Consider the following 15,361-nt stretch of genomic DNA (forward strand, 5'->3'; position numbering starts at 1 on the left):
TAACACAGCATTTCACACATTAACTTGTGCAACAAGTGTCTCCTGGAGAAGAGTCCATTTGGTGATGGACGTCCTTTATAAGGCAGGACGCGGACCCCAGCCAGAACCTGCAGCAGGTTCAACTAATTCCAGTACAACCATTAAAAAGTGAGTGTGAGAGCAACACTGAGCTCTCACCAGGACACGGAGGTACCGCTGTGTTTAAAGCTTATTGGACTGCACTGTGATTCATACATTTTGTGACCGGCCCGTTAGCTTGTAGCGTGTTGCAGCTAGAATATAGCTGCTCAGGGCAATGGATGTGAATTTTGTGAAGTTTTCTTTATAGAATTATTCTGACCAGACTTTGTTTATCGTGGATCTGCTGAAACGGCATTTTATCATCTTATCTCTTTAATTGGATGTAGCTCCTGCAGAAACAGGATGTCAGGCAGAGGCAGATCAGATTGTTCTGCTGTGTAAACCGATGTGACGAGAAGTCAGACGTTTTGAAGTTGGGAACTATTTAGATATATTTTGAATCTTTGTAGTTCCGATGTGCCTTCCTGCTTCCCAGAAAGCAGAGAAACCGTCCTGACAGTTTGTACAGATGTGTCTCCTGAACTTGGACATGTCTCAGATCTTTTCTGTACTTTGTTTTCTGCAGTCTTCATCCAGCTATATCAGGTTTAAGTGTCATCAGTGGCCCGTTTGCACCGTGCCAGAGGACGGTGTGCCCTCTGCCCTGTGTGGATGATGGTTGAGTCAGCACAGCGTCTGTGAGCTCGTTCCTGATGCTGTCAGAACAACTCGGACGCCTCGTGTTCACCTTACTTACGTCTGTGTTGGCGATTCAAACGGTCATGTGCGCTCTGTGCTCAGACTGGATGCTGCTATGAGACGCATCAGCAGTTTCTCAGGGATAGTTTGTTTCCAGTCTCTGTGAGCGTTACGATGCTGCTCACGTCTGTATGTGAAATATTAGGAATGAGTCGGGCTGTGGTGGAAAGTCGCAGCATATTTATTAGTACACACACAGATATGCTTACTGTTTGTACTACTTTGTTCCTGTACTTCACTGCATGTCAAAGGAAATATATTTGAGGAAAATGTTGTTTACTTTTTAAATTTAGATTGGTGTTTATGTTCTACTCTGAGCCCCTCCCTGATGGCTGAACTTCTCACCCTATCTCTAAGGGAGAGGCCAGCCACCCTTCGGAGGAAGCTCATTTCTGCCGCTTGTATCCACGATCTCGTTCTTTCGGTCACTACCCACAGCTCGTGGCCATAGGTGAGGGTAGGGACGTAGATCGACCGGTAAATTGAGAGCTTCGCTTTTACTTCGCTGCTCCTCCACATCGAAAGGAGCCAGCTGAGGTGGTTCGGGCATCTGACAAGGATGCCCCCTGGGCGCGGTGTTCCAGCCATGTCCCACCGGGAGGAGGCCCCGGGGCAGACCCAGGACACGCTGGAGAGATTATATCTCTCGGCTGGCCTGGGAACGCCTTGGTGTTCCCCCGGACAAGCTGGAGGAGGTGGCTGGGGAGAGGGAGGTCTGGGCCTCTTTGCTTAGGCTGCTGCCCGGCCTCGGATAAAGTGGATGAAGATGGATGGATGATGGATGGTTTTTATGTTACCTAAGAATTTGACACTTTAGCCTAGCTTAGCATAAAGACTGTAAATGTGGAATAAAACTATGCTGGCTCTTCCTAAATGGTTAGCAGTCCACTTCATTCCTGTAATGTTCATGTCTTAAATAAGACAGGAAACAGTCAGAAACTAAAAGTTGTTGGTTAGTGTGGGGAAGTGAGTATTTCTGCTAATGAATTGCTAAGCTAGCTCTTTATAGTCTTTAAATGAAGATTTGGTACTTGTTTTTGAGCTTTAGCATCATATTAGCACACACATTAAAGCCTTAGTGCCATCTACTGAATGGCAGTGATGCCTTTGTTCCCAAACAAACAGCAAACCTCTTGCTTTTTTTGTCCCGGTCGCACTAAGCATGTGTGGCTGTGCTGAGCGTTTTCCTCTCATAGCTGGACCAGGAGTTCTTTATTAGCAGTTTATACATCAGAAACTGTTCAATAAAAGACATTTTTGGAGAGTTTTCAGAGATATTGCAGACAAACATTGGTTGTGATTCTCGACCTGCATGGCGGGTGACGTGGGGGGTGGGCATTTCGGGCAAAAATACTTTACAGTATTCAATGATAACAATGATAACGGTTCTCCAAAGGTTCCCACCCCGTAGCCCCACCTACCCTAAAACAACTGCACATAATTGTGGCACACCTGTGACCTGCTAGCTTCCCGTGGCAGAGCTACAGGGTACAGGGATGTGATGACTAAGCACAGGTGAAAATGAAATGTATGTGCTTCTGTTCCAGGCTGCATGCTGTGTTTTGGCCAATCAGCCTTCTTTCGCTTCAACCACCCTGAGGAAGCCTTCAGGATGAAGAGTATGATGCCCCAAGGAGGAAGTGTCTCTGCTGGGGACTACAGACTCTGTGCAGGTACTGTGCCGTTATTGTGGGGTTTCCACATACATACGTAGTATATCCTGACTGTTATTACTCGGGAGCACTGACTCCACACCTCGCAAACACAAATCACTTTGAAAAGCTCAGCACTGGCACTTTGTCCAGGAAACAGAAAGACCTCGTTTCCCCCGTAAGAAATCTCATTTTCAGCTCGGCCTGCACGGATGAAAGGAGCAGACGGTAAAAAGGCGGGTGCTGGAGGTGGAGAGGTGTAGTTTACAGGTGGCTGCTTGTACAGCAGTAAACTCCACACAAGGGTGGAGCAAGTGGAGCAGCAGACTTTTCTTTGTGTGTTTGTTGGCTTTTCAAACGTCAGCTGCTCTCAGTTACTTTGGTTGGTGTTTCATTAAAAAGACATTTTATATTTGCAGAGTCATAGATTGGTCAGAGTTCTGTTTGCAGCTCTGTTATCAGACCCTCGTCGTCACTTGGAGGGTCTGTTGGAGCCCAGAGCCTGAGCAGGGCCCAGCTGGGACCGAGCTCACACCATGCATGTTTCATCTCATTCCTCTGTCTCCAGGCAAAGTGTGTGTGTGTGTGTGTGTGTGTGTGTGTGTGTGTGTGTGTGTCCACAGCTGTAAGTGTACCTTCTCTTGGCAAGCTATACTTCCAGGGATCTGTCACAGCATCTCGTCCCCCGTCCTCCCCCACAGTTGACACGGCGTGCCACCAGGGGATAAGTATAGCACACAGGCACGCTGCCTGCTCTGGACTTCCTGATCCACTAATGAAAGCCTTCCGTTGTTTAGAAACGTACCAATTACGCATTCCTGAGTTGCGTTCAGATGAAGATTGCTTATGCCACTCCCATGATAAACGCAGCATGTCCGCCGTGTCAGCTTGAAAAGACTTGAAAGTGGCACATGTTATCTTTGTGTGTGAACTAGTGTGTGTCAGCTGTGAGTCAGCGTGAGTGTGGTTAGGCTGAATCTCTGCGATGTACAGATGCAGTTTGTGCTCTAGGATCAACAAACTGTAGTCACTTCCTGTCTTTACGATACCTCGGAGCATCTCTCCAGATTCATGGTGCAGGTAGAGTCAGTACAGGTGTGACGGCTGGACAGAGCTGATAGACTGAAGCACCACACGTGGATGTCACGTTCCATCAAGCACATAACGTGTATACCTGTACACAAAAGATGGAGACAGTTTGTGGGTCTGAAATGTGAAGCTGCTGTATGAGTATGAAACCTGCACTCTTTGTAATGACTCACAGACCTACTTGATGTGTGACTTGAGTAAACGGGTAAAGATTCCATTAGAGTAAAATAAAAATGGCCTGCTTTTGTATAGAGCTTTACTCGTCCCTCAGGACCCCAAAGAGCTTTACACATCCAGTCATCCACCCACTCACACACACACTAGTGATGGCAGCTACATTGTAGCCACAGCCACCCTGGGGCGCACTGACAGAGGCGAGGCTGCCGGACACTGGCGCCACCGGGCCCTCTGACCACCACCAGTAGGCAACGGGTGAAGTGTCTTGCCCAAGGACACAACGACCGAGACTGTCCGAGCCGGGGCTCGAACCGGCAACCTTCTGATTACAAATAGAGGATCAATGAGGTCATGGTGACCTTGTGATTGACATGCCGCCGGCCCATCAGTCTGCAGCTTCCCTTCGTTTCACAGTCAGCGCTGCTCGTTGCTATTTCCTCGTCACAAACTGCTGCAAAACGCCGAGATGGTCAGTGTGGAAATGCTAACAATGGGTGATCCTGCTTCTGTCTTTAGTATACAGTCTGTTTTCCATACACACGTGAATGAAGGAAAAATTACTGATCGAAATCTCTGAGTCTGCTTTAAATCAGTTCTGCTGGTCCAGGGCTCCTGAGGACTTCTGATCTCCCTAACGGGACCATGCTGCCACACATACATGGTAACACTGCAATGAGTCCTGCAGACAGGGGACGTTTGGTGTTGTCAGCAGCCTGGTGGCGCTGGTTGGCATATTAGTTGTTTATGGCCTACTTCTGTGAATCCTAAAACTTGCATCACTTTGTAACGATTGTCTTGCAAAATCAAACCTCATGCAATTCTCCAGAGTCGTGTGCACTTTGCACCACTCTGTCAGTCCGCCCTCCATTTCCTTAGCTGTTTATCAGGTTTGGAGGGGGGTTGGAGCCTGTCCCACGTGGCGCTGGCGGAGAGGACATGTCATCAGTTTCTGTGCAAGACAGAGAGACAGACAGCCACACACTGTCACATCCTCCACTGAAGACCAGCAAAGAGTCACAAATTGCAGCGGCGTCCGTCGCATTTACCTGTCTCGTTTAGTTTCTGCAAGCTTTGCTGGATTTTCATCCAGCTGGCACTTCCTGTATCTCAGTGCGAGGCCAGCAGACGGCTTTGTGGTTCCTTAAAGTGGCTGATGGCTGGGGTTACAGTATCCTTTTCAGAGGCTATTTATAAAGCTCCCAGTTCCAGTGTGCTGTCTCCCATCTCTGCGCCCTCCCTGCCTGGGTTTCCCCTCTGGTCCCTGTTCCCCAGCCTTCTGTATTCTTCCCAGTGAAAGGCCTTTATCGCCCAGTGACTTGGCTGCTGGACAGCTCTGAGGACAAGGCTGAAGGCTGGGGATGCAGTTGTGGTTTTAGATTGGCACTGCTGCATGCTGAATCTCTTTTTTTCACTATTATGAGATGAAAGCAAGTGCTTATTAATAAAGCACTATTAGGACGTCAAACTGGGGATCTTTTTGCCATTTAACAGGGTAACCGCCACATATTTCCTGCCCCTGTTTTCCATTTCCAAACCCACATTTCCATCCCAGAAGAACCTCTCTGATTTTCCTTTAAATATTTCACCATGCTCGATCAGTGTGAGTGTTTTTATGTGGAAAGATATTCAGACAGACGGTGGATGCACAGGGATATTTGTCATTTCTGACTTTTGTCCCAAAGTTTATCTTTTTGAGGTTCGCCTTGTTTGGGTAAACTAATAAGCTGCATCGCTCTCTCACCGCCATCCCTGGCTTTAACGTGGACACGGGCCGTTTCAATACTTTCTCCTCGGTCGCATCTAACCTGCATTATTGACACAGAGAACAGTGACGAACAATAAAATGTGCTGCCGTGACAAACTGCTCGCAAATCTCGCAGTGGTTCATCACTGCGGGCAGGAAAAGCTTCGTTAAGTAAACCACGACACGGTCAGTCATACAAATGTACCTTCAAAATAAAATAAATGCCTGTCACCAGGAGTTCAGAGCGATTTGTTTTTCGTAACTGGGTTTAATTGTAAAACTGCACTTCTAAGGTATTTTATGGACTTTCATATTCAGTTAAAATCGGCCTTAATAGTGAAAATGTTCTCAACAGTGGCACGTTCCCTTGACGCTAATAGAGATTTACTTTGAAAGTCAAGACCGGAAATGCCGTGTTACTGTTCGCGTAACCTGACGCCAGCTGTTCGGCGGTCCGCAGCGGTACCCAGCACCCCGGCTGAACTGTCAGCGCGGCGTTGAAGCTCCGTGTCTCTTCGGTGTGTGTGGAGCCAGACACGGCGGAGCTCTGCCACAGCCGCCCTGTCAGCGCTGTCCGGAGGACGTGGCCTCATGTGTGGGTCATATAGCAGGTGAACCGCACTGAAACTGACCGGGGCGCAGTTTTATTCCTTCATGTGAGTAACCCTAGCTCTCCGCGCCTGAGAAAAGTGATGCCAAGCGGTCACACGCCAAACTCCATTAACAATACGTCGATTTTTCATTCGTGCATTTATCTAAGAAGGTGTGCACGTCTTAGAGCAGCGGTACACACTCGAACCAATCACTGTGACTTTGCATCTTTATTCGGATCATATCACATTAATAAACACGACTGTGTGATTTCCTCTAAATACATCTGATCTTCTTTGCTAACAGCATGATACGGCGTTCTTGTCAGGGGGAGAAATGGGTAATGGCAGATGAACCAAGCGTGTGTTTGTTAGCTAGCGCTTCCATATGATGGAATTGGTGCCGAAAAGCAGAGGATGCTCCGTGTGATAAAATATCATGCCGTCATGTTGAAGCCGGCGCTCGTCTTTACCCGCGAACACGCCGGCGTAAATTGCCAGTTTTTAAATGAAGTTTGTCGCGATGCGCTGGAGGCGATGGTCTGTATGCCATGACATCATTGCACGGGCTTTCCCTCAGCAAACGGCCGCCTTTATCCCGTATTGTGTGTTCCTCACATCAGGATCCGTGACGGTCGATGTGACACTAGCATTGTTACTTCACTGCCGTGTTATTTACACGCAGATGCGTTCATATTCAGTTGTGGTGAGGCTGTCACGTGGGCAGAGCTTGGCGTTATTAGAGAAAAAGCAGGCATAGCTGCTGTGGTGTCAGCTGAGCAGGCACAGCTAATGCATTATTTGTGAAGCTTCTGTATTTTAAAGCACTTGCACTGATGGGATTTGCCTCTGTGACACAAAACTGACTCTTTTATTTGCTTCTCAGACACGACAGCTGTTTTATTACCTCTGTGTTTGCACTGATGACGCTACCTTACAATAATCCTCATTTAAGGTGAATAAAACCTGATCTGTGGAGTGTTCCCTGCCTCAGAGCCACGTGGCTGTGTGTTTCTGGTGTTATAATCTACTGTGCTGACATTGGAGGAAGATGATTAAGATGAGATTACCTGGCCTGTGTCCTACGTTTGCTTTCGGGCCATACAGTAATTGGGTTATGTAGGCACATTTTCTCCTATCCAGTGCCGTCTGTGTGTCCTTCCTTCCTTTTTCCCCTCACTACTAATCCCTTCTCTGGCCTTGTACTTACCTGTCTTCCACAGTAGGCTGGAAAATTGACGTTGAATGCATCTTAAATAACAGGTTCGAATTCAGCAGTTTGTGAAGCTCTCTGGGGAGGTGAGGAAGTCTGGCAGTACATGTTTTAAATAGTTTCATTTCAGTGCGGCTGTGAAGAGTTAGGAGGGGCTAAGGCTCGTAGGATGTTTTCGGCACAGTAAGGAACGCTGTGACACAACCGCACAGGAATAATGGAAAGTTATCAGGGTTAAAGACTCTTAAAGGAAGGCAGTGTCACTGCACTTCTTCTGTTCAGGGGAAAGAGATCATCCAACAGTGTTACTCTCATAGTCATTGAAGGTAGTTGTATTAAAAAGCTCGTTACCCACAGAGGCTTTTTATACTAAAGCTGGTTGGACCGCCCAGAACAAAGATGTGCATCTAACACAGTGACGGGACTGACTGTCCAGCAGGAAACCAATCACAGTCTTTCATATTAGTTTGGAGCTTCATTTCTTCCCGTGTCGTCGCTCCGTGCTGTCAGGTCGGTGCCGGTCAGAGAGCCGAGTGACATCAAGGATCTAGTGATCCTTGATGTCACTCGGCTCTCCCGAGTCATCTCGCTGCCACAGGTTACAGCAGTCCTTGTAAAACCCGCTGAGCTCGAGGGCAAAACTAACCAGAACCTGAAGCCTGTGGAGAGCTGTATGTTTTTTCCTGTTGTCGGTGTACACACGCAAATGAGAGCGTGCTTTTGTTTTTCCTGCCTTGCACTAAAAAAACCAAAACATTGTGCGATGCTAACTGATGGCGATTTGCAATGTCGTAGTCAGCCTTTGAAGGACCCTCATCACTGCTGCTTTGCTGTTTAAGTCGTGCCATGATGCACAGTGTATCCTGAACAGTCTGTTTTTGCTGCTGCTGTTAGAATTATGAAAATGCCGTCGCTGCCCCACTGCAAATGTTTTCTTTGTGTGATATCTAATGAGCCGGGGCATGTGGTGGAGCTGGGGGAGTTATTGAGGTGCAGGATATCGTTGACTCTGTTTGAATACCTGTCTGATGCCTGTTTTATTCTCTCTGCTTTCCCTCTAGACACAGAGAGCTTGGTCAATGGGAATCACCAGCCCAGTGCAGCCCAGTGTCCCCCAGCTCCTGGAGAGAAAGTCCAATCCGAGCACAGCGCTATCGTCAGCTCTATTGAGAGGGACCTCCAGGAGATCATGGATTCTCTAGTCATGGATGACCCTCAGCCTTCTTCATCGGACGCCATGAAGCCTCCCGGAGGCCAGTCCGCAGCTCACTCTCCTCTGTCGCCCATGGTCAACGGAGGGGGCCGGTATCTGTTATCGCCTCCTACCAGCCCAGGGGCCATGTCTGTGGGGTCCAGCTATGAGAACACATCGCCTCCTTTTTCCCCACTGTCCTCCCCCTCAGCAGCCAGCAGTGGAAGCTTTACCAGTCCATCTCCTAGTGGAGGACCCCAGGACCAGAGTTCTTCTCTGCCGCCAGTGCCTGTACGCTCCTCTAGCTACAACTTCACCGCCCAGCCTCCGCCGGTACCCCAGCCACGGACCATACTGCCTAACTTCAGCAGCAGTGGGGTGAGCCAAAAGGTTCAGGAAAGCCCCAGGTTGCCGCGAAAGGTCTTAACGGAGGCTCCTCCAAGCCCCAAGCCAAGCCACACAGGACTGGGCCAAGCTGGGTCTGAGAGCCCTCGGCAGACCCCCCTTCTGTCCTCCAGTGAATCTCTTAGCGGTAGAAACGCTGTGCCAAGTAGCCCCAGGCCCACACCCAAGTTTCCGACCTGTTCATCCCCGTCGCCCTCCAGCCCCAGGACCAAGACTACCACAGTGCTCCAGGAAAGACCTGCCAGCCCCTTCAGAGAGCACGCCCCTCTGGCCGATCGCTCTCTCACTTCCAGCCCCTCCAGGCAGCTTTCTCAACCCACCAGAGCGTTCCAGCCTCCCCTGGACCCCATCGTCCACATAATCCAAGGATCACCTCTCCAGCAGCATCCGCGCTCGTTGCAGCCCCCGGAAAGCCCTCGCTTGGCCCGGAGGAACGTGGAGGTGAACGGGGGCGGTGGAGCAGGCAGCAGTATGAGAGAGTTGCCACCTTTAAGCCCCTCCTTGGCTCGCAGAGGGGTTCCAGTTCTCCCAGGGGCACTTCCGGGCACGGTGAACCCACTGAGGACTCTGGACAGCCCCTCAAATCTGGGCAAGGTTGTTCCAGAGAGCCCCAGACTTCGGCGCAAGTCAGAGGAGCAGACTTGCAGCAGAGGCATCCGAGCTCGCAGCCCATCCCCTACCTCGTTGTTGACGGAGGGCAGCGTCGGGGGTGCAGGGGTACGGAAAGCGAGCTTTGGGAATTCCTTGTCGCCTGCTTACAGTCTGGGCTCGTTGCCGGGTTCCTCTCCTGTAGCCAGCCCAAGGACCCACAGAAAGATGTCTGCAGGGAGACCGCACCCCGGTATGAGGGAGAGGAAGAACAGCATCACAGAGATCAGCGACAACGAGGACGATCTGCTGGAGTACCACCGACGACAGAGAGAGGAGAGGCTCCGCGAGCAGGAGATGGAGAGGCTGGTGAGTCGGGACCGTACCTCAGCGGGGATGTGCCGTTGTTACTCAGCGGTCTTTAAAAAAAACAGCTTATGGATGCGCCGTGTCAGCTGATCAGTGTTTTCTTCCAGCTGAGTTGTTGCTGATAATCCTGACAGATCCTTTTACGGTTTTCATCTCGTAATCCTCTTTTTTAATTCAGTAGCTTTAATTCATGGAGAAGACTTTTCAAAGGCCTAAAGTCACAAACTGTGATGACAGACGCACTGTATTAATGAACTCGTTAGCTCATCAGCTGATGGTGTAACACTGGGCCTGCATTAAACCTCTACAGGCTGAACAAACCAGCTCACTTGTTTCATATGAATTTCCTGAACAGTCTAATTTCCGTGGTCCTTGCAGACGTGGAGATGAGTGAGCAGTAGTAACTGTTAGAGGTTCAGTGTCTCCCCGCTGGGCTTAAGACTGTGTCAGGCATTTTCATTACTTTATTAACTAATTATTCGTTCCAGAGAACCGTCTAGAGATTCATGAATGATTGGTGTCAAACTTTTACAGCACAGATCTGATCTTCCCAGTGAGAGAGAAAGTGGCTGAAGCTCTTTCATGAGTGTGATTATCAGCAGAGGAGGTGCTGCAGATACTCTCGGCTATCTCTAATGTGTGTGTCCTGCAGGAGGAGCACGGTGCACCGATTGCACGGTCTGCGTGTTTGCTTGCAAACTGTCTGCAGCCTGGCCGTTGGCTGTCCAGACTGCTGCTGACATGCGGTCTCTCTCGGGGGGCTCACGGGGCCCCCTAGCAACCGCATTGTTTGTTGTTTCCTAAACTGAGCAGAGGGGGCCGAGGGAGCGCCGTAGACATCTTGAACTTGTCTGCCGCTCTGAATGGAAATCGTCCTTAAAAAGCCTTTGTGTGTGTTTGTGCCTGCGTGAGAAGGCGTGTAATTACAGACGGGTATTTTTTATAAGCTAAAGACAGAGTGACATCGACCGAGTAGGATGGCCTGAGACGACGTGCCCTCTGTCTGCGTGCCAGGTCACATCCTGTACCTCCCACTGAGACACGGGGGCAGCATCAGATCTGCACACTGAGACTGTTTAAACCTCTACAGGCTCAGAGGTCCTGCAGAGCGCTCCACGGCAGGTTCTGGTTAGTTACGCCAACATGTCTCCCTACGACAATCAAGTGTTTGTTTGGGGTGAAACGGCATTTTAAAAATATCAAAATAATAGTAAAATATTTTTTACTGTATATATCCATGAAAGGCTCTGGTGCTGTTAGGCTGCTCATCCATCTTTGAGCGGTCAGGTAGGATTCACTGTGTGAGCCAACAGTGCCGCTGTTTTAAACATGTACGTCTGAAGTTTAGTTTCAGTACGAAGACCTCATTAAAATAACTGAGGCTGCGTCCACGCTGGCCCGGATAGATGTGAAAACGATGCTTCCGCTCGGCGTCCACACTGTCGTTTTGTCCTTTTCACAGAGTTGTGCGTCCACATTGAAATGGCCCAAAACGCTCACGTTCCAGTCCTGCACATGCGTGAAACGCAAGAAGATTGGGCCGGTCTCATTCCTGTCTGCTGCTCTTTGAAACTTCGGCAAAATGTTGAGGAAAAGCAGCAAGCTTTTTACATGGACTAACAACGAGGTGGAGTTGTTGCTGCGAGTAACACAAAAGTACAAAGGTGCAAAAGCCAGGGAGAATACTAGGGCTGACAAACCTGAGAGCAAACAAAACAACTGCAGTATAATACCCTTCACTATCTTAGTTTAATTGGTCACATGACTGCATCACATGACTAAAATGTGTCATTGTTTTCAAAAAGTCTCAGTTTTCGCTGTCCACACTGACACGAAAGCACCGTTTTAAATGTGTCTGCTTTGGAGAGCGTTTTTGTCCTGAGCAGCGGGGGGCTGCTCAACCCGAGTCTGGACCCGAGTCTGGACCCGAGTCTGGACCCGAGTCTGGACCCGAGTCTGGACCCGAGTCTGGACCCGAATGAATAAACATGGCAGGCCAACTAACAGTTTGTAAGGAGCAAAGGGACTATAGTGTAAGGACTGGGAGTGGATTTATCCACAGTAGCGTGTAGATGGTGCTGCTGTGCCCGTGGTGACCATATCTGATCTAGAGTCCGTTTCGAGTGCTCTATAACTTGGGCTTTTATTCACAGCGAGTATTGATACGCTCATGGATCTGACGTGTCAGCCATCTTTGATATGGTCATGTGACAGAAAATGTGAAAATGCACATTATACCTTTGGAAAAGTGGATACACGAACACATACATGAACAGAAATGCATGTAAACAAATGCAAATATGCCTAATATATACTAAAAGAGAAGAGAGCCATACTGTCTATGAGCCCCACCCACCTTCTGTTTGTGAGTGCCGACCAATCAGGAGAAAGCTAGCTTACAGCTGCAGATGTATAAAGCATATGTCATAGTATAAATGATGCACACTTGCCCTGGTGTTTATTAAAACACAGGAGGACGATGAGACTGCAGTTGTCACCACACAAGAGCAGGATGAAATCACCAGTGTTGGGTAAGTTACTTTAAAATAGTAACTTAGTTACATTACTAGTTACTTCTATCAAAAGTAACTCAGTTACTTCAAGTTACTCGTTACTTTCAGAGTAACTAGTTACTAGGGAAAGTAACTTTGGTTTAACTCAGAATTCTCTTGTTAATGTGTTGCTTCCATAACTTTGCCAGTCTTCTAGCTTGCCTACATGTTAACACTATCCTGCCACAAGTGCACTGTGCCACCTACCAACAGAAAGGAAAAGATAATGTGCACATTTCCACGAGAGAAATCCCACGCCTGGTTCTATCCTAGCTTTTTACATCCAACACAAAAACTGCAGTCGTGGTGCTTAGAATTTCCGAGTTCTGAGTACAATCAGCCTTCTGAATAGGAAGATGTAGGTAACACCAGACTGCAGATGAGCTGCATACAGGGCTGGACTGGGACAGAAAATCGTCCCGGGCATTTTGACTAGAGACCGGCCCGCCATTATAGGAAAAATCATAAAGCCTTTGAATGAAAACAAACGCTGTTGTGACAGTGATGTTCACTGTTCTGATGGTATATATGCATCAATCTATCAATCGTTTGTTGTAAGATTCAGATAATTATTTTTTAAAAGTGAGACATTTTAAATGAGAATAAGAAAGTATTTCTTTGTGCCCTCCTCTCCCTGTTAATGCCCTACATGGACCCCTGGCAACACTTTGCTAGACCCGCCCCTGCACAGTTACCAGCTGTCAGCTACCTAAAAAAGGATCCTGGTGTTATTTGTCTCTCAGAAACAGTTCATAACTTCCCTTCAGCTCATTCATGTCACCTAAAAGGTAAACCTGTTTCTCCATCACCTGTTCAGCTCTGATGGTTCAGTAAGGACATCTCCTGGTTTCATCTTCATGTTTCCCTCTCACCACATATCCAAACCGACATCATGACCAGCAGCTTTACAGCTGTGGCTCCAGCAAACATCAGCTGATACTAGAAATTAATATTAAATAAATTCTAACAGCAGCTGATCAAGCTTAAACGTGCTGCTGTTGTTTAGCGCGACATCCGCTGGTTTCCTCTTTCTGGCGCAAAGTGAGCGATAAACAAACAAGAGAGAAAAGCTGATCATTGATCAGTTTCATGACTGAAGTAGAAACAGGAGAGGATGAGAGAAGAAGAGGCAGCTTTGTGTCTTTTTCATTGTAGCTGAAGTCCAGGACAAACTGTTCCTTTTCACCTCAATAAGAAACGCGTAATATTTTCTCTGAATACCAGACGATTCTGTTTTTTACGGGACGGTTGGCAGCTCTAATAATTAACCTACGAACAAAATAAAGTTCAACATCAGTAACATCATAGCACCACCCAGCTGTATAGAAACTCCGTCAAGCTAGCTAGCACGCAGTACGAGTTATTGTAACTGACTGTAAAAAGTCAGCATAACAAAAATAAACTGCACCTAAACTTGGTTTATATCTGACCCAGAGAGACTGCAGGTCATAACTTCTTACCTGAGGTTCAGTTCACACTTGGACCGGCGGCAGCCTCGGGTCTCTCCTCCTGCCTCCCCTTTCCTTCATCCACCTGCTGGCCTCCACCACTTGCTTATGTTACTGAATCGGTGGAAGCTCCGCGATGCCACCACACGAAGTAACGAGTAACGAGCCTATCTAAATCCCAGTAACGAGTAACGCGTTCCTGATTTTGGCATAATAACTAGTTACCGTGCTCGTTACCACAATAATAACGTAGTTACTGTAACGCGTTACTTAATAACGCGTTAGTCCCAACACTGGAAATCACTGAGACATGAATGTTAGAGACTCGTCGCCTCTCTGAGACATGAAAACTGTCCAAAGGATGAAAAAAATCAAATTCACGTTGTTCACGTCTCTGTTACCAACCTGCTGACCTTCACACACCACGGTCAGACACTCCTTATGTTTTCTACAACCTTTACCTTGTGCAACTTCCAGACACACAGACAATATTGACATTAGATATGGGCTCACGGCTCGTAGCGTATGAGGGCGAGCACATAACCGAGTCGTGTAAATAAGGCCTTCAGGAGGCTAACAGAGGCTCTCTGACAGGCTGAATTCCTCAGCAGCTCGTTATGTTGTTGCATTTGTTGAACTCGGTGAGGAGGCAGGGCGTGGAGCTGCAGGGCCTGTAATTAGTCACAGTCGACTCACTGTCATGACAGATTCTTCTTGCCCGTGAGCGTGTGTTTCAAAGCCTTTCACACACAGCCTCCTCTCATTCACACAACTGGTTACCCAAAAGCAAAGTTATGTGAACAGTGAGCCTGCACAGTGTGTTCAGGAGAAAGCAGCCTTATTGTGAAACCAACAGGAGCACACAGCTCAGAGGCTGCTGGGAGACTGCAGCTGCGCACAGATTCATAGTGTGGCTGCGTACATGCAGGAGACTTTCACACTTATGTGGCTCTGAAGTCATTTTAATGTGGAAGCAGTTGAACCAGGAAGGAATCATCTCTGGAGACCTGTCAGATGCTTGAAAAGGACCTCAGTCCACTAACACTAGGAAAACTAGTGCAGACCATCAAACATGTTTATGTCTTTAATAATAATGACTAACATATTGAATTTCAGTGGAGCTCTTTCACCCAACTCTCTCAAACCTTTGGTCACAGTTGGTGTACACAGGTAGAAGACAGGCTCCAGGTGACTCTAAGTTTCCCTGTTGAATGTAATGAAGACCATGAGACGTAGCTGAAGGTAGGGCTGGGCCATATCACACCTTTCATTGTAATACTGGTATAATGTTGTAGAATATGGGTAACACGCGCATGCGCAGTGCCTTTGTTTGCATACGCACATGGCGGCGACGCAGAATAAGAAGAATAAGAAGGGCGAACGCGGATCGTTGAATGAGACGGATGAACCAGAACTGGTTTGTGAAAATGCTGCAGCTTCACTGGTGTGGAACTGGTTTGGCTTTCGTCCGTCAGATACACAACAAAGCACATTTTTTGGTAGAGGATGCGAGCGGACCGTCG

At 48.0% G+C, this 15,361-nt stretch overlaps 1 protein-coding gene across 1 annotated transcript in view; it reads left to right on the forward strand.

Annotated features, from left to right (window-relative positions):
* The window catches only part of phldb1b (pleckstrin homology-like domain, family B, member 1b), a 102,390-nt gene that overhangs the window by 47,119 nt on the left and 39,910 nt on the right, over window positions 1–15,361 (forward strand). Inside the window, 2 exon segments of the mRNA XM_085371597.1 lie at window positions 2,367–2,492; window positions 8,346–9,838. Coding sequence (XP_085227723.1) covers window positions 2,367–2,492; window positions 8,346–9,838 — 1,619 coding nt within the window.

The sequence above is a fragment of the Diplotaxodon limnothrissa genome, linkage group LG14, assembly GCF_057381915.1.
Source record: "Diplotaxodon limnothrissa isolate DT_005_m linkage group LG14, D_limnothrissa_male_GT1.1, whole genome shotgun sequence".
NCBI lineage: Eukaryota > Metazoa > Chordata > Actinopteri > Cichliformes > Cichlidae > Diplotaxodon > Diplotaxodon limnothrissa.